The sequence below is a fragment of the Uloborus diversus genome, chromosome 7, assembly GCF_026930045.1.
Source record: "Uloborus diversus isolate 005 chromosome 7, Udiv.v.3.1, whole genome shotgun sequence".
Lineage (NCBI taxonomy): Eukaryota > Metazoa > Arthropoda > Arachnida > Araneae > Uloboridae > Uloborus > Uloborus diversus.
The window spans coordinates 82161119-82185819 of NC_072737.1; the positions used below are offsets into that span (position 1 = coordinate 82161119).

At 33.8% G+C, this 24701-nt stretch overlaps 1 protein-coding gene across 1 annotated transcript in view; it reads left to right on the forward strand.

Annotated features, from left to right (window-relative positions):
* The first annotated feature begins 1222 nt into the window (after positions 1–1222).
* The window catches only part of LOC129225829 (actin-related protein 10-like), a 49935-nt gene continuing 26456 nt past the window's right edge, over positions 1223–24701 (forward strand). The window contains exons 1-8 of the mRNA XM_054860346.1: positions 1223–1251; positions 1337–1426; positions 1500–1572; positions 5779–5858; positions 7999–8107; positions 9038–9144; positions 19788–19856; positions 24340–24422. Of these exons, the coding sequence (XP_054716321.1) occupies positions 1250–1251; positions 1337–1426; positions 1500–1572; positions 5779–5858; positions 7999–8107; positions 9038–9144; positions 19788–19856; positions 24340–24422 (613 nt within the window). The 5' untranslated portion in view covers positions 1223–1249. The remainder of the gene's footprint in view (positions 1252–1336; positions 1427–1499; positions 1573–5778; positions 5859–7998; positions 8108–9037; positions 9145–19787; positions 19857–24339; positions 24423–24701) is intronic.

Below are 24701 nucleotides of genomic sequence, written 5' to 3' on the forward strand. Positions count from 1 at the left end.
AAAATGTTGTTTAAAGTGACTCAAAACTTTATGAATATCGAATTCAATATCGTGAAAATGACTGCTTCAGAACAACTTACAGGGTGTTTTGCATTAATTTTACTTTCGTAATACTTTTTGATTTCTCATCTCTTTCTACGTGGGTCAACGTAATTACCAGAAGAATCTGAAAAATCTTTTCAAAAGAATGAAGAACAAAAAAATCATGCATACGAACTAAAATTTCTGTCATTTACTAAGCTTAGAAGTAATTTATACGTTACGGGGTGCGTTTGTTTTACCTTTTTCATCCTCCATTAGACGGTGGTTGCAGCGTCCCCTATAGTTTGTAGGAGTTGCGAATAGCAAAATTTCAATTAATATTTTTTTTTGCTAATTTTGCAATCACCAATAGGGAAGTTGCAACCTATTAAATGTTCATATTTTGGATATTGGATATTGTTAATTGACCCTCAAAACTAAAAAATTCACCATCGCCGAGTTTTAAAACACCGTGATTGATTTTTAATGAATTTTTAAAAATCCACGCGCAAAAGTGCGCTCTTCTGAAACGTCACGAGCTTACGTCACAGGACTCTAATGGGCAGCCTTCCACCGAAGATCCCTTGTTTTCGCTGGGGACATTTCGAGCTCGCTGATATTTTTATTTTTTAGAAATTCAATAATCCTTTTGAACACACTATGGAGGCCGGATTCGTTAAAGCACAATCTAAATAATCTTCCCCAAGTAACATCAATGATGATATTCGAATATTTCCGAGAGGATGCTAGGTTTAATGTTCCAGAAACGCAAGGAGTTAAGCATTTGCGAGGAGATAAGCATTTTACGTTTCGTCTTCGAAGTTTCGGTTTTTCCATTATCGGAAGAGTGCATGACGTCACTTCCTATGCCATTTGACGTCACAAGCTCTTGAGCTTTAAAAAATAATTTAGAAAAACTACTTATCGTATCGCAAACATTTTTTCACCTATTATGTTCATACATGTTACTCTATCATATAAAAATAAAATTGAAAATTTCCCTATTTATTTTAGCTTTGTAATTCACACGTTAGTCTGTCACTAGATGGCAGCATAAAAGAAATTATATCCGTGGAAACGGACGAGGTCAAATGTTACGGATCGGAAACTTCAAGTCCAGCCAACGATGACGTCATTAGTGGAAAGAAAGATTGAAACTTGTTGGTTTTATGAAAAGGAGAGACAAGCATTTTATAGCTCTCATTATTAGACTTCGCAGGAGCACCTAATGTGATGCAGTATTTGTTCTCTTTTAATTTTTCAGTGATAGTTTAATAATTTATAATTGTCAAAATAATCTAAGTTTGCTATTCAGGTTTTTAGGTACAACAATGCCTATGTATGAAACTATTGCTGTTGTGGAAAAAAATTCGGTTGTTCTAGACATTGGTTCGGCGTATACAAAGTAAGATTGAAACTTTATGATGTTCAAAAGCTGCTTATTAGGTAGTATTTTTGCAAAACTTTTTTTCTTTCAGAATTGGATTTGCTCGAGAAACTGGGCCTAGGTTCATTATTCCAACTGAAGTAAATCACCCTCATTCCGGAAAGGTAGATATGAATTATTTTAGCGTTATTTTTTTATAATGACATTGAATAGTTAAATTTAGCTCGGAATGAGAAATAGTTACTTCGGCCTTGTAACAAAATTTAAAAATTTGCTAAAATTTTTTATGGCTTTCCTATATTAATTTATCTTTTTCCTCGTAAGGCTGCTGTAAATATGTACACCTTTCCTGGAACTTTTCCATTATAGGCACATCTCTGGGAGCATATTTAGCATTTCTTGCAATTGCAAACTAACAATTTTACTGTTGGCGACATGCAACAACTATGGCAACAACTGTGTTTTCTAATTTCTTTGAGATAGGGAATAAACAAGTTGTCCAGCCAAGTGACATACCTATAATAGAAAAGTACCCCATCTGTAGCTGTACACATCAACAATTCTAACATTATGAGGCAAATTTGAGATAAAAGTTTGTGCTCATTAAGTTAAATTGCTGCATCGGTTATAGGCAGTGACTGACAAAAGCCAACTTCTTAGGAGAGAAAATATGTCCCTGACAAATTACTTCTCAGAGTCTATGGTAGGGTTTTCGCAATATAACCGGTTAAAACCAACAGAAACTGGCAAAAACTTAAAATCATCTTTAAAAACTTAAGTAATTACTAAATGAAATTCGTTTGAATAAAAAAAAAATAAATAAAATAAAAAAAACCTTCATTTCATTATTGTAAAAAATAAAATTTTATGCTAGTGCCCTTGATGTAGTTCAGAAAGGGAGCTTTTAAATTCTGGATGCTTGTAATATTTGGATTAATCTAGAAAAAGACGAAAATCATATAAGTTCTTATGAAAGAGGAGTGATATACAGAATTAAACATGCATTACTGATTGTATTTTGCTCGCAAATATGTTATGTCTAAATTGCTTGGGAATGAAGTTATCATGTGCTTCAAGAAGAAAGTGTCAGAATTTTACCACTACCTCAGTTAATACATGGTGGACCAGTTTAAAAAAATGTACACTAGATGAAAGTTTCTTGAATATTGCTTGTTCCTTGATTCAATGCCTGCTAGCTCTTCTGTTGCAAGAATATTCTAAAGTTTCTCATTCATGCATATTAAATTGAGAAATTGTTTAGATTTTTGAAACCACCTTTTCCACGAGGCAACTGCAGTATCCAAACAATGTAACATTTGATTTTGAATTGTGATAATATTGTAATTAAATTGCTTTGGTTAACAATTAATTATTTTTTCCATGCATTTTCTATTGTCTGTGAATAAGTATTTTTTGTCATTTTGAGAAATTTTGCCAGTTTCAGCCGCAAATGTGGCAGAAAGTGGTTTTTACCATGCCGGTTTTAACCGGTTTCTAACAGTGGTTTTAACCGCCTCGGCAGAAACTTTCCAACTCTGTCCACAGCTCTCTAGCCCACCCAATATTTCCTTTTACTTCGTGTTGCAAAAATTGACAAAAAAAAAAGGAAAAATTCTTAACATGATTTTATGTTTGCCAACCTCAACTACAAACTCTTCATGCAATATACCAGACAGTCCAGTCAAACTGCACCATGCTGTGAATCCTTGCTGGTGAGATAAATTTACTTCCAGCTTGTTGGCACTCTCAGTTTCAATGAGATGACATCTGCCTCCAGCTCGGTTATTCACTAATCCAGACTGATGAGTTGAAACAAGAATGAAACTGCAGTCGCTGGATGTGATAAATGGCCTGTCTGGTACATTGCATGTAGTTCTGCCTTAGTTATGGGTGGTTACTTACTGCTAAATACAAAATCTATGTTCAAGAAATTGAACATCTACATAAAATTCATAAGTCTTGCTGTATGTGCCTATCTATCTCTATGTCATCGCTACTCCTGGTGAATGACAGAAAACTGAGCATCCGACCTGGTATCGATAGATTTGTAGTTTTCCTGGCTACATGTTTAGCTATGTGGCATAGTTGTGTGACGTTAATTAGTGAAGATATTAATTAAAAATGATTAAAAGCCTAATATTCTCTCCTATTGGTTCTTTTTTCAGAAGATTCCCCCCCCCCCCCCCCCCCCCCGCTTTTGGAACTTTTCCCCATAATACTCCTACAATATTCCGCATCATTCTGGCGGAAGTTATTCACAGAGTGAAGGTTTTTCTTTTTCTCAAGACCACATTATCCTGCGTTCGTAATTTCCGTCTTCTTTCTTTTTGAAGTCGAAGTTATTGAATAGTTCAGAATCGAATCATTTTAGAGCTGCGCCGCGAAATAAAATTAACCCACTACTTATTGATTAATGCAAATAATTTTAAAAACAGAATTAATGTATTAATTAAAAATAATTATTGTTAGCCAAACGTGCATGTTTAAAGATTGCTGAATTTACAGAAAGATGCTTATTTACACATTACATGTGGCATCTAAAAATGTTTTTAAAAAAGCTTGACTGATAGTACTGTGTTTTCAACAAGTAGTTGAACGTTAATAATTTTGAACGTTTAAATCTGGACTTTTTTTTTAATTTTCAATTTTTTTTATTTATTATTATCATTTTTTGTTCATTATTATCAGGTTTAGTTTCTGTAATCAATAATTTAAACTATATACTCAAACATGACAAATATGCTTAATTTTTCTCACATTTTATTGTCACTACTTGCTGAGCACCATTTACACTCATCTCGTTCCTTATTACCATATGCTTGGGGGTATGCTAGTGACAGCAGTTCCACTCGTTATGAGTGTGGTTAAGCGTTGCATTCAACACAGGCCAGAAGTAGTTAGACAACCACTGTGAAGGTGAAGTTAGTTTAAGGCTTTAAATAAACCTAAATATGCCAATTTATCTATACATATAATAAAATAAGATGTTTGTGTGTGTGTGTGGCGTGCTTCCCGGAAAACGGCAAGGCCTAGAAAGATGAAATTTGGTATACAGGTGCTGTTTTTGCCGAAGATGTGCACCTCGGGCTTTGATTTTTGATATTTTAATTAGAAAAAAAGTTATTTAATGTTTTATGTGTTTTTTGCACTTTTTAGTACGTTTTACCTCGCAGACCCCGAACCAATCGCACCACACAAATGTTTTTTGTACTGTAGTGTAGGAAGTTTAATTTTAAATATCATGAATGAAAAAAAATTTGAAGACAGAGCAATTTTTGTATTTTTTACGAATTTTAGAAAAAACCTTTAATTTGAAGTTTTTCCCGGGTTTTATTTTTTTCTAATATCATCCTGCGAGAAGTATCAAAGCCTCATTTCTAAAATTTAAGTTGGTAATAGTAAAAACATTTCGCCCTCTTCAGAAGAAAAAAGTTCTTAGGAATAAGCAATATTTTTTTTTACAATTTTTTTAAGCTGAACACATCATGTCTTTCCACGCGTCGGTCGAAAAAAGGTTCTTCATTCCTTTATGCCTCTGACGTCACTACTTGGATTTCGATTCGATATTTACGACGGAATCTTAATCGCAAACCATGTTAATTTTTTTACTATATAGCTTACTTCTACATTTTATGACGTGATGACCACGTGTTTTTCCGGCAGCGCTTGCTTTTTTTCTTTCCTTTTTTTGTTTTATTTAGGGATTGCATTTATTTATTTTTCCACCCACCCCCACCCCCAAGCTGGACGTTTTATTCTATCTATAAAACGAAACATATCATAGTTGTGCGCATTTAATTCAATAAAAACAGCGAGATTTTCTTTTCTTTGTCAAACGCTACTTTTTGCACACTACGGAGAATTTTGGAGATAACTTATTTTTGCTCAAATTAAATTAAAAAAACGTTTTTTTGAGTGATCTTTGTTTTTATTATGAAATGGGTGGGGAGGTTGAAATAAATAGAGGTGGATCGTAAAGGTAGATAGCCGCCGAAGGCGGAAATCTTGCCATAAAAATGTGAATGGCACAAAAAAAAGATAGAGATGGATTGATTAATACTGCTGCCAAATTTTTTTAAACAGCCGCCGAAGGCGGCAAACCCTAATTAAAAAGGTAAAGTTAGCCAAAGAGCCGCCATAGGTGGCTGCTTGCATAAGAGGCGAATGGTGTAAGAAGTTGAATCAGCTGGTCGCCGCAGGCGGCTAGTTTTTTAATAAATTAATTGTTTTGATTTTACTCTTTGAGTATTAACTGTATTTTTTATTTTTTTTTATGTCAAAGATATTGTCATTGTTACATTGCATTACAATGCTGTCCTTTATTTTATGTTTTAACTTCTTAAATTTAATTTTATATTTTGTCTTTAAAGTGTGTTAAAGTATGGGAGTACCAAGGAAAAGAGGATCTTTATGTAATTCTAAAAGAATTTGTTCACAAATTGTACTTCAAGTAAGTCCTAAATCAATTTCTATGAAAGCCAGTTACCTGTATTTGAAGTAGTTTTGTTCTTGTAAAAAGACTTGTTTTCTTTTTTATTTTTTAAATTCGTTATCTGCCAATTTCTTACTTTGATACTTTTTACTTTTACAAAAACCTTTTTCTCAAAGATATTTTATGATTGCAAAATATTAAAGCTTTATTTTAAACTGCTTTTTAAAAAAATGAATAAATTAAAAAAATAAAAAACTGAATATCTATCTATGAGTTTCTCTAATGTTCGTGCTACAGAAGTTGTGTTTATTACTTATTGTCAAATGGTAGCAATTAGATTAGGAATGCACTGATAAGCTAATTGGCTGATTACCATTAAATTAGCTGTTGATAATCTGCCAATTAATGATCACTGATTATTTTTACTACTAGGATTTCTCCATTTTATTTTTTCTCTTATAATTTTGAATTTAGAAATGGGTTGATTGTTTATTTCTAAGTGGCAGTTTAATTTTCTCCCCTTTCCTTATTTTCCCAAAAGAGTTTTAAAATTTCATCCAAATTCTTTGAGCCACTCTTCATATTATTTTAAATGAAATTACATTATGTTAACTAAACATGAAAATTTAAAAATACAGTAAAAACCCTCTAATGCAGACACTTAAGGGGACAAATTTTTTTGTCCCTAATAGAGGGGTGTCTGCAGCAGAGGGATTTAATAATGTTATTTGCCTTGGAACCGGGGAATTAAAATTTGTCTGCACAAGGGGAGTGTAAATTTTTGAGGTGGTGTCCGTTAGGAGGGGTTTTACTGGGGGTTTAATAAAAAATTAAAATAGTGGCATATTTCTTTCACAAAGGCTGCCGACATATTTACAATTTTAATTTTGTTGATAAAAATATCATGAAAACCACAGCTAAGTGGAGGAAAGTTCACAGACCTCCTAAATAATTTAAATACAAAAAAAAAAAAAAAAAAAGTGGAAATACAGTAAACAAGATTTAAAGTATTGATATTTAACGAATAGTCACACTAAAATATTCCCCCAACTCCATTGTAATTTGTAAACAACCAAATGACTTGTGTTAGAGAAACCCTGCAGAAACTCACCATGCTTTTGACAGTGTAAAATATTTGTTGTCTCTTACAAGAAGAATGTCAATAAAAATTTAATTTTAGCTCTGATAAGAGAAGATACTAGAGAGCAGATATTCTACGCGGGCTGGGCTAGTTTATTAAGAAATTAATGTTCAAAAACTATTTTTATATTAATAATTTTACTTCATAGTGTGGTACTTTCTAAAGTAAATTTTAGAAAACTATTGGATGAGAATTAAAAAAAAAAATATATATATATGAATAATGAAACTATACTATTTCCTGAAAAATTATTTAGAAACAATTGTTTAGGACTTTTTTTAAAAAAATTCCAAACTCTAGATTCTTCTTAAATTTTGTAGTTACTATAAACCTTTTTCATATATTAACATGAATTAAAAATACCCACAGGAATTTTAAGTAAAATATTTAAAATTCAGATTTTTATTTTCTAAAACATTTAAGTCATTTGCAAATTAGTTCAGTTGTGTTCTAGTTTTGGGATTTTTTTTCAGAAACCTCAGGTGAAAAACTCTCTCATTTAATTCCAGCCAACTCATCTTTGATTTGTTTTATACATTGAAGACGATTTTACAGATAATTTGGGGGGACAATTGTCTGTCTCAATTGACAACAGGGGACAATTTGGTTTAGAAATAAAGCGAAAACTTAGGTACAAAGATGAATTTTCAACAGAGGAATAGAATAAGTAATCGATTGAAGTATAAGAAGATTTTTAATTGCATGTGATTTTCAAATTTATTAAAATAAATCTGCAAATGAGCATTTTTGGTGAAGACAATTTTTAGTTTCATTCTGATTTTTTTCAAAATGTGTCTGCAATTTTTTTTTTCAATGCAAAGAATGAGCTTTTCTGATGAAAAGGCTCTTGACAAGCGAAACATTTTTGTTCTGTATATTTGTAATCTATCTCGTGACAATAGACGTTGTTTTAACTAAGTGTTTAAAATTTTGATTAATGATTTTTAATGTGTAATTTAGTGCTGAAAACTTGTGATATTTCATGTATGAACGATATTATATTCATAAACTTTTCAGGTACTTGGTTGTTAATCCTAAGGATCGAAGAGTTGTTATCGTTGAATCTGTTTTGTGCCCAACATTATTTCGTAATACGTTAGCTGAAGTTCTTTTCAATCATTTTGAGGTCAGAAGCTTTTTTTGAAAATATATTCAGTATATGTTTTTTTTTTTTAACTTTGTAAACTTCCGCCTCATTATGTTGTGAGAAAAAAAAGAAAAAAAACCCCTAACCTTTTAATGATATTACAGTATTTTCAAACTCTCCAATGTTACGAAATGATAATGATAATGATTTTCTATTATAATTCATTACTAATCAAGAACATGTTTGAAAAGATTTTATAAAATGTTATAAGTAGTTCAGACAAACTTTGTTTCACATTCAGCAGGTTTTCTTCACACTTAAAGCATTACTTAAGGCTGGATTCGAAACCATGACTTCAGGCATCTTTGCCCTGTGCCTAATCCCTATGTCTCCCTATAAAACTTGGCTTCAATTATAATTTTATTTTTTTATTTACCAAATTCTAAATGAATTGCTATGTATTGTATGAAGAAGGAGAAAAATTTTATATTCTGTCTTAACATTTTCCTTTTCAATAGATTTTGTAAATCAATGGAAGTTAAACGATTGTATTTTAACTGCTTCTATTCAATAGTCTAAAACGTAATAGAAGTTCTGGAGGAAGAGCATAAATAATAATATTTCTAAAGAAAATATATTAATGATGGTTTATTTATTGCTGTAAAAGTTTTTGGCAATTGCTGCAATAAGAAGAAAGCAAACATTTTTTTAACATAAATATTTTAATGAATGATGTTAAAATTGTTTTTTTTTCTAATATTATATCTTGAAAGCATTTTTCTAATCATTACAATTTTGTTATGGTTTGAAGAGTCAATGTTCAATTAAAAGAAATTAGGAATTAACAGTGAAAATTAGTAATGTTATAAACATTTATTGAGCTGTTTAAAAATTTCTAAACAATGTGTTTTATGTAAATTTTGAAAGTGATTTATTATTATTTTTAATTAAAAATTATTTTTCTTACAGATTCCGTCTTTAGTTTATGTCCCATCTCATTTAATGGCATTATTTACATTAGGTATTTCTTCTGCATTAGTAATGGATGCAGGTTATGCCGAGACAACAACTTTACCAGTATCCTTTACATTTATTTATTAATATCTATACGGTGCTTTTTTCATACTTACATACTTAATAGGGATTGAGTGTTATAAATTATAGATTTTTGCATTTTGTACGTCTTGATTCCATAATTTTTAAAAAATAACTTCTCTGGCGGTTTTTGAAAGAAAAAGCTATGTAGTTGACTTAGTAATTTAATAATTTCTTAAATGTTTGTCATCATTCTGTAACTATAATATTGTATATATAGATCTGTATGCAACATTAAATCAAAGATGTTTCCCAGTTCCTTGCATTACAGATATCTATTTTACTATTATTACACAGGGGAACAGTCATTTTGGGGCACAGGTATTTAGAGCTGATTTCATATGAATTTGGTACCCTGAGTTCAAATATGACATCAGGTTTTTTTCACAGGAGCTCAAATTTCTAAGATACATAATGAATAAGGTACTCTCCTTTATTTATTTACCCTTTAGGTGTACAATGTGGGATGCTCTGCCTCCGAACAACAAGTATTTTGAATGCATGGTTCAACACCTCAATACCCCTGAAACCACCACCCCTAATTCTCCATTAATGCTTATGTTTATAAGGTTTGACTTCTGAGGACCCCCAAAAAATGTTTGTTTAGGGTCATCCACAATATTAATCGGGCCCTGAAAATATTGTTACAAATCCTGTAAATAGTAATTATTGTAGGAACGTAACCTGTAAATAGTTTCCCGTAATGAATATACAACCCCTTTTTCATTCGGCTAAATTATACGACCCCTATTTTCTTTCTTTTCATTGATAACGGTCTACTACTTTACAGAAGCGTGTGGAATATTGGAGAAATTTCTTTTCGGTGTATTTAAGCCGTTAGCGATGGATAAACAGTTAGTTTCGATTCAGATTTCGAACTGAGTGTGTGTATTAGCTCTGTTTATAGCGAGGCATTTCGCTGTGTTGTTTTCGTATTTGGAAGTAAATACGTGTGTAAACGTTGAGTTTACGGTGTTGCGTGATAATTGCTTAATTGCTGATGAATAATTTTGCAGTTGTTGACGATCTTTCCTGTACATAGTGTAAATAAATTTTCTGTGTTTTTATCAAGAACTGTGTCTTCATTTCAAGAAAGTGGAAGTCGCACCGAATCCGTTACAATATTATATACAAAGATCCAATAGTGTTCACTCTAGAAAAAAAAAAGGGCAGGGTGCTGGCCTTTGAAAGGGGCACTTTTTTAAAAAAGGGCACTATTTCAATGCGGTGTCCCCCCACCCAAGACCAATGATGCACCACTCAAAAAGTACTGAGCGCCCCCCCCCCCCCAAAAAAAGAGAAATAACACTTAATACGCCTTGCAAAAATTCAAAGTATAGTCTGCACCATGACCCCACCCCCCTCGATCGCCGTCACCACTAACTTTATTATTAAATATGATTTCATCAGAAAACGCACTTGTCTTCAGAATAAGGTTAGCTCCCCCCCCTCACACACACACAAATGCCAACTAAGCTAAGATCATTTTCCACACTCCATAGGACATTTAGCTAACGCTGAAACTGGGCTTTGGGTGTTTTTCAACACTTTTCAGGCCATAATTTTAATTACCTATAAGTGTGAAAAAAAAAATCTAGGCATTTCAAAACCCTTTGAATTTTAATTTAAGAAGAATAGTAGTTAATTACCGTATTTTCGGGAATAAGCGCCGCGGCGCATGCAAGAAAAAAAAGTAAAAAAATTAGCGGTGCGGCGCAAATAACGGGTACGGCGGATACAGTGGGGTTTTTTTTTCAAGTTAAAAAAAAAAGTTGAAAATGCTGCTAACAGATGGCACCACATCGTTTGCTTTCCTTTCACGAAATCCTTCGCCCTTGGGCGACAAGTAAAGCAAAGAGGGGGGAGGGAAGGTGAGTCAGCGATCACACGTGTTTCACTGAGGAGAGAAATGCTGATCCACGTGCGTGAGCAAGCCTTATCACGTCGGAGCGAAGGGACAGGAAATCCTTCGACCTTGGGCGACAAGCAAAGCAATGAGGGGGGGGAGGGAAGGTGAGTCAACGATTACACGTGTTTCACTGAGGAGAGAAATGCTGATCCACGTGCGCGAGCAAGCCTTATCACGTCGGAGCGAAGGGACAGGAAATCCTTCGACCTCGGGCGACAAGTAAAGAAAAGAGGGGAAAGGGAAGGTGAGTCAGCGATTACACGTGTTTCACTCAGGAGAGAAACGCTGATACACGTGGGCAAGTAAGCCTTATCGCGTCGGAGAGAAGGGGTCTGGGAGAGGAGGGAGCAAAAGTACTAGTAAGAGAGAGGGATGGATTTCCAATTTATAAAGGGAATTTACCACCTCCCTCACAAAAATGGGTTGCTTGGTCAAGCAACCTAATGGGAAACTTGTCTCCTAGCTCTAATTTTATTATTCACTCGCATCATCGTGTTGCATCTTTTGCTGTCGTTCGTACGTTCTTGGCTTATCCTTTTTTACGGAATTTTTTCAGAGTTGCTTTGAAATTGCTCCTAAGCAATTCAAAAGTTATACTGCAGCCTTTAAATTTAAGGTAGTAAAGGCAGAAGCAATTGTAAATCGTTTTGCTGCTAGAGAGTTTGGCATTGACGAGAGATGCGTTTGCCGTCGGAAATCGGATAAATTAACCATGAAAGTGATAGCCAATCGAGGGATGCCGAAGGCAAAAAGTACAAAATGGGGATTTTTTAAAATATTTCACTATCGTTAATTAAAAATACTAACAAGAAATAAAATAAATATTTTTTATTTACATTTAATCCAGCTTTCTTTACTACTGATTGCGCTTTTAAGTCGTTTAATGCCGAGTGCGAGCTTATGGAAGGTGCGGCGCATACATTAAAAAACTTTTTTCTTTGAGAATATATTACGATGCGGCGCTTACACCGGGTGCGGCGCTTATTCCCGAAAATACGGTACTGATGTCCCCTTCCTACCAAAGAAACTGCCCAGTAATGTGCATTGTGCCATTAAGTATTTTAGTAGACATCAAAATTGTGATGAGTGTAAATTCTCCTTTTTAAAATATATTACACTTCAAATAGAACAATTAACTTTAAATTCTGTGTGCAGTGCTTCAAAAATGCAGTGGTAGCAAGTTGCAAAACTTAAAAGACTATCTGAGCTTTATTTCCTAGTCTTGGAGTTGTTCAAATTCATAACACAAATGTGTTGACACATGTATGCGCTCCTAAATGCAATGCATAAGCAGCTTGGGCCATGCTAAGATTTTTATCTCAGACAATTTCTGTGAAAATTTAATATATCTGCATTTTAATTTTGTGATTTTTAAAAAAAATCAATTGTATAATATTTATAAAAGAAAAAGAAACAGTGCAAGATCATTTTAGTTAGAAAAAAGCACAAGTATGTCAAAAGTATGCTTTTTATTATGTCAATAAGTGTTTTAAATAATCTGTTATAGGAATCACACATATACAAAGATAATAAAATTACTTAGCAAAAGGGAAAGAATTGAATGAACGCCCTGTCAATGCAATATGTTTCCATTTCAAACGGTTTCATAGGGGGGATGGGGGTAAAAAACACCCTTGCATTTTAGCCCAGTAAGCTTTGTACTATGTTCTTCTTAGGAAACAATCAGAAAGTTATTTTTCCAGAAACAGATGTGAAAAAATTGCTACACAATCACTAGCAATGCGCTAAAATTAGCTAAGCCTAATTTCCACGTGCAAACGATAAACGGACACAAAGGGCTGAAATGTTAGGAAAATGTCATATTCCCTCTCCCATTGTTGATTCTTAGAAGATCAAGGATGGGAAGGAATGAAACAAAGATCTCTCCCTTCCCAGAAGACCCTACTCCTTCCCACAAGCTTTCAAAAACCCACCCTCAGTAGAAGGAAGAACATGCCTTTGTTTCCTACTGATAAGCCTGTTTGAATTCTGAGAATCTCATCCCCTCTTTGCCTAGGTATTTGCTTCCCCTTTTGTTCATGGGGCTGTTTTCAGGGTGAAATTCTGGGAACAAGGATAAGACATGAGCGTTTTTGCAGACGATCGCTGGACAAATAAAATTGCCGATATCGCGGCAGGTCGAAACGATGGTTGAGGCATCTTTTTAAAAACACAGAGTTGCAATTTCCTATTTTTGAAAAGTGCGGGGCGCATTTCGCGATCTAAAAAAAGGGCAGGGCGCATTCTTGTTGACCTAACAAATTTTGTCTAACTCCCGCAAGGAAGGTAAACACTAAGTTTAGCAGATGCCTTCTGTTTCACATTACTGTAGCTATCAAGTGAATGAAATGTCAGAATTCAAGTTGTATGGCTAAATCATTTTATTTATAATTATCCTATAATTAACAACTGTAAAACAAACTATAACATGAGTAAAATGTATAAACAAATATGAGGAATTTCAACTCTCAAAAACATCCTTCATGTTCCAAAGGAACATCCTCCAAAAAAACACATTTGACACCCTAACTTGACTTATCCTAAAAATGTTTCAAAAATTTTAAGTCCCTAACTCTCATGGTGAAACTCTAAAAGCCATCCCCTAAGTGCAGGACGTCGCCACAACAGCGAACGATCCTCTCAAAAAATACGACTATCGTCAGTCGAAAATGAGAAACGCGAGCAGAAGAAGTGATCTCCTTCTCATTTCCCCCTGCTTATATAATACAGCGCACTCTATGCACGTCACGCCGGATATGCCTACGTAAGAGCTCAGTCTGGATGCTTCCAGAACATTCGATTTGCCGCGGAGCTATCGGGAGATTACATCATCTCCGCTCGTGCTCTGACGTCACATCCTTCTTCCTGACGAAACACGTCGTTCGAAGTCGTTCTGATGTTTACAGGTTTGACAGTTCTGATGTTTACGCAAATTGAAACAAGCGTCCTTTAAGGGACAAGATTAACTGCCTTTTCATTATTAAAGAAATACAAGTGAGTAAAAACATTTACACTTAGTTTTCACTTAGCTTTCAAATCGAATTGTTGAGAATATTTCTCAAATAGACATTTTTGGCTATCAATGCCCTCCCTTCTCGACAATTCATTTGATCTCACATATTCATTTAATTTCAAGCATTATCTGATTTAAATTTCCAAAAAATTCTCACTCTTCAAAATTTCTTTAAAGACAATTTATCACTCAAAAAAATTAGTAAATTTTTAAATCTAAATCTCACGTTAGTTAATTTTTATCGTTTCAAAAATTCGTTAGTTTAAACATTTTGTAAAAACAAACACTTAATATTCTTCTTGAATTTAAGTAAAACAACATTTGCACATCACAACAATAATATCACAAAACATAATTGTTAAAGTCCCATAGGAGTCCTAGAGGAAAAAAAGTTCAACCATATTCAGTCCAAAAATTCTCAGTCACAATCGTATCTTCACAAAATGTCACTGATCTTAAAAAAAAAAAAATCCCGCAGTTGACAAAAGCTCATGTTGGTGGACAGACATCAGATTTAATCTGAAAAATAACGATAAAAACCACAAGTAACTGTTCTAATATCAGCAATTTAACAACAATTGTATAATATGTATAATCATAATAAACAGTTTTGAATATAAGTTCAAGCTTCATTTTTGATCAAAAAAAAAAAAATAAATAAAAACAGAAGTATATAAGCTAATTTACATTAATTTAAGTTGACAATCCCTACTAAAAAAAAATTTAACAAAAACATAAAAAATGACTTTCTGCACGCGTTTTTCACAAATGACTGCTCATCATCGAAAAATGATTATCAAAAAATTACAAACACTTTCTACAATAGATTAATCACTTGAATTGAAAAAAAATTTCTTGGAAAAATTTTAAGTCGTTTTGGGTTAGTGGCTTCGTGAAAATATCTGACAAGTTAGATTTACTTTCTACATATGAAACAGTAAAAATATCTTTAGCAATCAAGTCACGAATAAAAAATAATTTCACATCAATATGTTTACTCCTGTGATTTTCAATTGGTGATTTTACAAAATCCAAAGAAGCTTGATTGTCTACATAAATAATTGCTTTTATTTTTATGAACTTTAAAAGTTTATTTTTCAAACATTCTTCCAGAATTCTGTCAAACCACAATGTTTCTTTTGCCGCTTCTGTCAATGCTATCCGGTCTTTTCACTACTTTTCTCACCCAAACTGCATCGCGTAGGTGTAAACCACTTTCGCTGTCAGAATCCTCAGATTGAGAACTCGTTTCACTTTCCCCGCTAGCAATCGAGCTTTCAGAATCGGTCGAATCTGAACCCTGCTGTTCATTTGCCATTTCATTCTCGCTCAAGGTTGCAGGCGGAAGTGCCATGGGCCATGATAGAACTCGATTCTCCTCCTCATTTGACTCATTTCGAAAGTCAGTTTGGAAAAAATAGTTTTCTTTGAACGATACATTTATTGATTCTATAATTTTGTTGCTGTCGGGCAGATAAATTCTATACCCTTTTCTATTAAACGCGTAACCTATGAGAACACCCTTTTGTGCTTTTAAATCCAATTTCTTTCTTAATTGTTTGGGCACACCAACAAACAATATTGTTCCGAAAGCGCGGAGATGCCTTATAGAGGGTTTTCTCCCCCCATAAAGTTCAAATGGGGTTTTAGTCTGATTGGCATGGCAAACCCTATTCCAGGTGTACGTAAAATATTTCATTGCCTCTGGCCAAAAATTCTGAGGTAAACCGCTCTCCTTTAAAATCACCCGCGTACTATCGGCAATTGTTCTGTTAAAGTTTTCTGCCGTTCCATTCTGTTCAGGAGAATAGAAATTGGTTAATTCATGATGTATACCTTTCTCCTTAAAAAAATCATCTAACTCATGGTTTACGAACTCAGTTCCGTTGTCTGTCCTTACAGCCGTGACTTTCTTTCCCAAAAATTTTTCCGCTTTTCTGATATGATTCATCAAAATTTCGGGTACTTGGCTTTTAAACTTTATAGGGTATAGAGAACTTCTTTTTGAAAAATCATCTATAACAGATAAATAATAACGTTCTCCATTTCTACCCTCAACATTGCAAGGCCCCCAAACATCACAAAAAAGCAAGTTCAACGGACTGTCTGACTTTGTATCCCCAATAGGTTTAAAACTCACTCTTCTGAATTTTCCTAATTTACAAGTGTCACAATTAATTTTAACATTTTTAAATTCTGGTAAACCATTAACAGCTTGTGAACTCCCTGTCTTTTGGATACATTCTGTATTTATATGTCCAAAACGTTTATGCCAGGTTTCAATATTTATATGATTGGACTCTAAAAAAGTATTTTCATTATCAGTATTACAAACAGGCAATTGGTTTGATTTTACAGAATCAACAATATATACACCATTTTCTAAATTTGCTTTAAAAATCAATTTACAAGTTTTATCTAGTACTTTCACGGAGCCACCACCCCCTTCAAATTTAGCACCTCCCAAATCAAATTTGGGTCCGGACAATATATTTCTCCTTAACCTCGGTGAATACATGACATTTTCTAAAACAACAGATCTACTTCCGAAACGAACTTTAATTTCCCCGCTGCCTTCAATGGGAAAAGTCTGTTTCTTGACTGCTACTGCCATTTGAACATCCGTTAAGGGAGAAAATGTCCTAAACCAGTTCCGGTTATGGGTATAATGATGACTGGCCGCCGTGTCAAAGATCCATGTCGATTCCTTTACCCCTACTTCATTTAAATTTGCCTCTGATAAGAAAAAGGATCTATACTCACATCTGTCAGTTGATGGAGATCTCCGCCTGTCCGTTGTATTTCTATATCTGGCTCCTCTCCGTCGACGATTCCTTCCTCGTTGGTTCGATCTTCCCCTAGAATTTCCATGTCCTGTGGTGCTTCCTCTCTCGTTGACTGGACTTGGGGACTGGTTCGTCGTGGGATTTTGTTGTCTCAGCTCTGGGCAATCCTTCCTGAGATGTCCAATGCGGTCACATCTGTAACATCGTTGCCGATTTTGAACTGTCATCACCTCAAGCCGCTCCTTAGTTTTCGTCTTCAAAACCATGCGGTTCTCTTCAATCACAAGATCCACTACCAGTTTTTCGAACTTGAAATCCTGGTCACTCCTTGTAAGCATTGCTTGGACTAGATGATCATATTCTTTAGGCAAGTTCTGTAAAAGCTGGAAGCAGATACAGTCCTCAGGATATTCGGGATATGTAACCTTAATTCGATCAAACAATCGTTGTAAACGGGCCGCAAAAAGGGAAATATTTTCATTTCTTTCAGGTTTTGAATTTTGCAGTTCCAAGAACAGCTGCATCCGGGCGCATTTGTTATCTGGGTAGAAGAACAATTTCAACTTTTTCCATGATTCTCGGGGATCTTCACAATTTTCGATAATCTTCCTAAGTCGTTGCTCAATATTTAAGAAAATCATAGAAACTGCTGCTCTCCTCCGAACGTGGTAATCTTTAATATCCGCTTTTGTGATTCCTCCCTCTTTGTTCTCGATCGGTTCTTCCTCACCAATAACAATTTTCCAGCAGTTCCTGTCCATTAGCAGGAACTTGAGGTTTGTCGCCCATTCGACATAATTCGAATCATTCAATTCTTCAATTTTAACGGTTTGGGTGGACATAGTTCTTTACTGGGCAAAACTTTCTTATCGTTTTCAATTCATAAATTCTTTCATCTCTTTGCTTCGATGAGATCGCTCAAAAAATTAATTTCCAAATTTCTAATCGATATTTCATCCAACAACATTTCTTCTTCAAACTCACTTTCTTCAAGCTGACGGAATGTGAATAGGGAAGGGCAGCCTGGGCCCATAACCCTCTTGTTGACCTAACAAATTTTGTCTAACTCCCGCAAGGAAGGTAAACACTAAGTTTAGCAGATGCCTTCTGTTTCACATTACTGTAGCTATCAAGTGAATGAAATGTCAGAATTCAAGTTGTATGGCTAAATCATTTTATTTATAATTATCCTATAATTAACAACTGTAAAACCAACTATAACATGAGTAAAATGTATAAACAAATATGAGGAATTTCAACTCTCAAAAACATCCTTCATGTTCCAAAGGAACATCCTCCAAAAAAACACATTTGACACCCTAACTTGACTTATCCTAAAAATGTTTCAAAAATTTTAAGTCCCTAACTCTCATGGTGAAACTCTAAAAGCCATCCCCTAAGTGCAGGACGTCGCCACAACAGCGAACGATCCTCTCAAAAAATACGACTATCGTCAGTCGAAAATGAGAAACGCGAGCAGAAGAAGTGATCTCCTTCTCATTTCCCCCTGCTTATATAATACAGCGCACTCTATGCACGTCACGCCGGATATGCCTACGTAAGAGCTCAGTCTGGATGCTTCCAGAACATTCGATTTGCCGCGGAGCTATCGGGAGATTACATCATCTCCGCTCGTGCTCTGACGTCACATCCTTCTTCCTGACGAAACACGTCGTTCGAAGTCGTTCTGATGTTTACAGGTTTGACAGTTCTGATGTTTACGCGAATTGAAACAAGCGTCCTTTAAGGGACAAGATTAACTGCCTTTTCATTATTAAAGGAATACAAGCGAGTAAAAACATTTACACTTAGTTTTCACTTAGCTTTCAAATCGAATTGTTGAGAATATTTCTCAAATAGACATTTTTGGCTATCAATTCTGCTGATATGGAAAAGGGCAGGGCGCTGCGCCCTTCGAAAACGGCCTAGCGGGAACACTAATCCAACTCGTCACACATCATGCACGCGAATATATGCAAAGCAAGAACCTACAAGTTGACCTTAATTCGTTGAAGCGTTACAATTAAATTTGCCAGATATTTGCTCCTTGTAGTGAATTTTCTTGAACATAACTGGACTGCAGACTGACAATAGAGCAAATATGCTGGAAGCAATCCTTGTTTCAGAAACCTATACTCGCTTTAGAAGTGCCCAAAATGGAGTTAAAAACTGCATATTTTGGGCAAAACAGCTCACTTATCTGAAAAAGTAAAGCTGCTAGATAAAAACTAATTTCATATTTCAATTCAGTGCTCCAAACCTATCTAAAATTCGTTCTCAAACCCTGGGCACGAAAGAAAAAACATTTTTTTGTTCCTCTATGTTATTAATGTTGGTTATTATGCTAAAGTTGTTCAATATTTGTTTTAAAAAAAACCTCAGCATTTGTTGAGTATTTTATTAGTTGTGGCCAGTAAAGTCATTATTTTAAAACTATGAGGTAGTGAGAAGCAAATGGATGCAAGTGGCAAAATTAAAAATTTGAAGATAACCAGTATAAATTGTAGGTGAACCTCTCCTCTGTCTTGGGACAAGAGATTGTACTAGTAGCCCTGGTAGGTGCTGCTGTACAGTATGATTTAGAAAAAAAATTCAATGAAAGCCTACCTAGGATCTGATCTTTAAACGCGTTTAACTCAAAACTTAAAGTAGTCCACTTGCATCCCTTTGCTTCTCGCTGCCTCATATTATTTTTATTCCCTGTCATTGCTATAAGAATAGGCTGAGAGAAAAGAACGGACTAAGGTTTGCTTTAAACATTTTTTTTTTGTTCACAATTTTTTCTGTCTTAATTCTCATTCAGGTGAATTCAAATGACAAAGCTGAATAGGTTTAGATTGAAAAACCTGTTTGTTTTTGAAAATTTTCTATCTTTTCATATGTACAAATATTTTAAAGTTTCTTTAACAGGTTTTATATTTATGCTGGTGTTCCCATTCTCAGTGCTTTAGAAAGCCTGTCTTTAGGTGGTCAAGTAATACACAGGTAAATAATTTTCTGTCCTCTCCATTTTTTGATCTTTGTAGAATATTATGCTGTATTGTATTTTTATATGTATAGTATGTAATGCAATAAGTACTTATTTCCAAATTTAATTGTAATTTAAGATTCTAATTCGAAACTATTTTAGTGCAAAAAAAAAAGTTAATTGCTTTTGTGATTTTAGCTTTGTCCCAATGAAATGATGTGAAAACTATTTTATTTTTAATATTTTTTTTAATCCGCTTATTATAGATTTAGTTGTTGTCTTGTAGTAACTTGTTAATACATAGCTCAGCTTATGATGATACTTTGCGAAAAGTCCTGACTGTGGCTCTGGTAGCAGAAACTGCGAGACGCGAGACGTGCGTCGCAGATTTTTCGGTGGCCTGCTGATAATTTTACCAAAGAACAAAAAGAAAGAAAAAATAAATAAAAGAAAAAAAAAAACAACTTGGCAAAGATCGTTTGGGGATCGCTTTTTGACCAGGAAGGCGATGGATGCTTCAGCATTTCAGCTAGAAACAGTCGCCATATTTGGTCATTCACAAAATCGAAGTAGAAAAGTGCAAAAGTTTTCAAAAACAATGATGAATTGGATGTTTCATATTTCTGCCAACAAATGAAAATAACTTAAAATGTGCAGCAAATCGTTTTTTTATTTTTATTTTTTAAAATAATTTTCTTGAGAAATGAAAAATTTTATGTGGAAATTTCACCTTATCCTCATTGCTTTAGATGCAAAAGCGCTAGAACTTTTCAACTAAAGTGTAGTCTCATGAGGTTTTTTTTTTTAAAATATTTTTTTGCAACACATTCAGAAATTTATATCTTAATTTTTATCGTAGTCCCCATGTTGGTCATTCCCAAGATGTTGGTAAGCGAAACTCATGAAGTGCCTACGTTTTCAGAAACGGAATTGGATGTTTATTGCAATGCAAACTGCTGAAAATTATGCAAAATGTGCCATTTTTTCGGATAATTCTTAATTATTGTCTTTAAAAATGCAAAATTTTACCTTCAGAATAATATCTTATCTTCATGGCTTTAGAGGCTATTGTGTCAAAAACTGACTATTTCACCAACATTGTAGTTCTTTTAAGGATTTTGAATTTATTACTACTTTTATGTAATAAATTCAAATATCTATTTATAACCATAATTTTTTCAGGTAGACACCATGTTTGGTCATTTGCAAGATGGAAATAAACGATACTATTACTTACCTAAGTTTCTAAAAACAGAATTGGATATTTACCTCAACACAAACTATTGAAGATAACATAAAGTGTTCAATAAATCATGTTTTTTTTTTCTTTTTATAAAATTTTTTTTTGAAAAATTCAAATTACTATCTGCACAGTTGTATTTGATCCTCATTGATTTGAAGGCTTTGCTATAAGCTAAATATTTTATCTAAAATGCAGTTTGCTGCCAACTTCTCATTTACTAATTTGGAAATTTTAAAAACCTATTTCAACGCAACTTTTCCATAGTAAAATTAATATGTCTTGAATAATTGTTTTTCATAGTGCATAGAGTTCTGTTTGTTTTTATGAAAGTAGTGAAAGCTGCCCCCCCCCCCACATAATACTTTAAACCTCAGTGACAGTGCTGGTCACTAAGTTTTTCGGTTCTAGTGGCCACTGGCCAGTTGGAAAATTGTCCAAGTCTTGACATTTACAAAGGAATTGTGTATTTTATGAAAACTTAAAATAAAAGTAATAATAATGCTGCAGATTATTTTCAACTGCCCAAAATAATGTCACAGACTGGCTAGAAAGTTTCTACTACTGGGAGTGTGACAGGATAACAAGTTTCAATTGTATTTTTGTGTTCTAAACCTGTAAAGTAATTTCATCATTGATTTTTTTTCGCATTCATACATTGCCTGCTGGTAAATCTTACATTTCTTGGGTCTCACTAGTTGCTCTGTAATTAAAAAAAAGTCATGTCAACTCTTTAGGGCTGTATTCTGCAGCATATTCTAATATGTGGGAAAGCGGCAAGCCCAACAACTATAATCAAGGTTCGTACGGATCATGGAAATCCTGGAAAGTCATGGAGAAAAAAAATAAGCGAATTTCAGACCTGGAAAAGTCATGGAAAATTGAAATTTTCATTGAAAGTCATGGAAATTTATTTCAAGTGATGGAAAAATTTCCTGGACAAAGAGAAAGTAACTAACTAAAAGAGCATTAGAAATCTTCAGTGATTTAACACTATAGCGCATAAAAGCTATTAAAAGTGGAAAATTGAACAATCCCAAAATCAAATCTGAATTTTGAAATCTCATTGCATCCACTTCTGTCGCAGCCACTTGCCTTTTTTGCGATGTGATTTTTCTGCTTGGACATCACTAATTTTGAATAAACTGTTATTTTTTTCAACACTTATGCTTCATATTCTGTAGTAGCAAACTTGCACGTTTTTGGTTTTGCCACTCCCACTCAAAAAAAGGCGATTCAATTGCATCCGAGTTCGATTCCATCACTCGTAAGAACTTCATTATTAAATTTATCAGAGTTTATCTTAATTTATTGAAGGATTTAGAAAATAAAAGATCTTTAGTCAGGCGATAGAATATAGAAAAAGAGGAATTCTAGTACTCTAAAAGAGTAGTACCCAACATACGGCTTGCAAAACTAATCCATGCGACCCACTGCTACGCTCAATGTCAGGAATCTAACATGTTCTGAAATTTCTGAGCCTATTAATATATATGCACTTGAAAATGTGCAAATAAGTAAACAAAACAAGTATACTTTTGAATAAGAAGATTGAAAAAACCATTCAGTAATGAATCAAAAAAGATCTCGTTTAGAAACATAAAGAACTAAAACTATGCGGCTTTACTTTAAAGAACCAAAATACTGTCAAGTTAGGTGGATGATTAAATGCTCTGTTGACACTAAAAGGTAAATTTATTGAAACTTAGTGATGACTCACTCATTCAACCTTTGTCCCATTCAATATCATTCTGCCTGTTTATAAAAAAAATGCTAGACATTTAAGCATCGTCATATATTTGTTTCACTGCATTTTTACGTTACTTAAATTTATATGATGAAGACAAATAGAAATAGTTTAGTTTTTTAAGTGTACACTTATATTTTTTCCATTACGAGTGCTTCAATGAGCTGTGGCATTCATGTAGACGTTTTGTAATGCTCCTTTCCAAAAATTAGCAAATTTGAGATTAAATAGTGCTATTCTCTTCGTGTAACAAGGTCATGAAAATTTTCATTGAAGTCATGGAATTTTTTCATCCAAATAAAGTATGAACCCTGTACAATATAACTTGTAGGAAAGGAAACAGTTGAACAACCAAGCTCATATGCTTCAAATTATCTCATCATTGTCAGTCAATGTGTTACGATGCTTCTTTTGGATAGATAGTTGAGGCATTTAGGATCAAAACCAGTTCAATTTATCTTTTAAAACTCATGCTTTACCCACTTAATTTTTCTATTTTTTTTTAATATGTGGCAAGAAATCCCTTCAAAATGCTTCTGACACCATTCTTGTCAATTCCTATGCAAAATGAACCCCCAAAACCAAACATGGCCACCATTTTGGAAATTGAGAGCATCATTTCTAAAAAGTGGGAGGGGTGATATGGCCATATTTTGAATTTAGGAGGTAATTAACATGAGAATCGACAATAATAGTGTCAAAAGCATTTTGAATTTTTTTTTGTGTCTGTCTTCATTTTTGTTTCCTTTTTCTTTTGTCTAATTATTTACAAATAAAAATAATGAAGATGGAACTGATTTTAAAGTAAATTGATTGCCTGGTATCAGATGGCCATACAAGGTTGGTTGGTCAAGCTAGAGGGAAAGGGGGGGGGGGGCAGAGAGGCAGCATTAAACCGGGCTAGATAAAAGGTCACACTAGCACCTCATGCGCCACTAGGTATTAAGAGAATCAAGTCAAGTGCCTCTTAAAAAAATAAAACATTAAAAATCCACTTAAATACATATGGTATCTCATATGCCTTGTACTAGTCTGTGCAGTGAAAAATCTGGTTTATTAATAGAATTAATTATAATAATGTTGTTAATGTTACCCATCACGTTTTCATCATGGTCGTATGGCAAAAGTATGGATTAAGCTGATTTTGAAATAAAACATGTTTTTTGGCTGCAGTTTTTGACATGATTAAAACGGATTCAATCCAAGCACACTTTTTGAAATATAACTCTTATTTTCAAAATCTTGAGCAGACCCGGATCTATAAATTTTAGGCTCCCCTCTAGAAAAAATCTGTAGGGCCTTACCTTAGAGTCCAGCAGTGTATATATGCACTGTTAATAAGTCTTAGTGCTAGTTTTTTTTAATTTCTTGAGCCCTTGGGCCTTTTAATGGCGCCCCATACTGCAGGATGTGCGGGTACGCAGATCCAGGCCTGGTCTTGAGAGTGATTGATTTTGCACTCATATAAGTTTATTCATTTCCATGCTTACTTAATGTACTTTTTATTTTAAAGGAGAATTGAAGTTGAGCTTATGGAAAAAGCAACTGTTAAGACATCTGAATTAGAGGAAAGAAATTTAACTGAAGTTTTAACAGGTATTACTTTTATTTTATCTTAACTTTTATTCTAACTTAGTACCATTAAAATTCAACATTAACAATTTTATTCAATGCAAAATCAAGGAATGTATGAAAAAATGTGCGTCTTTGGTGTTGAAAAATTGGATTCTTTGTAGACAGACAAAACCTGTGTACAATTTGTATTGCTCTTTCATCCTTTTAATGTAAATTTTGATTTTTAATACTTTGCACAAAGGTTTTTTTTTTGTGTACTTAAGGGAATGTATGATTTAAATTATGACCAAAAATTAAATG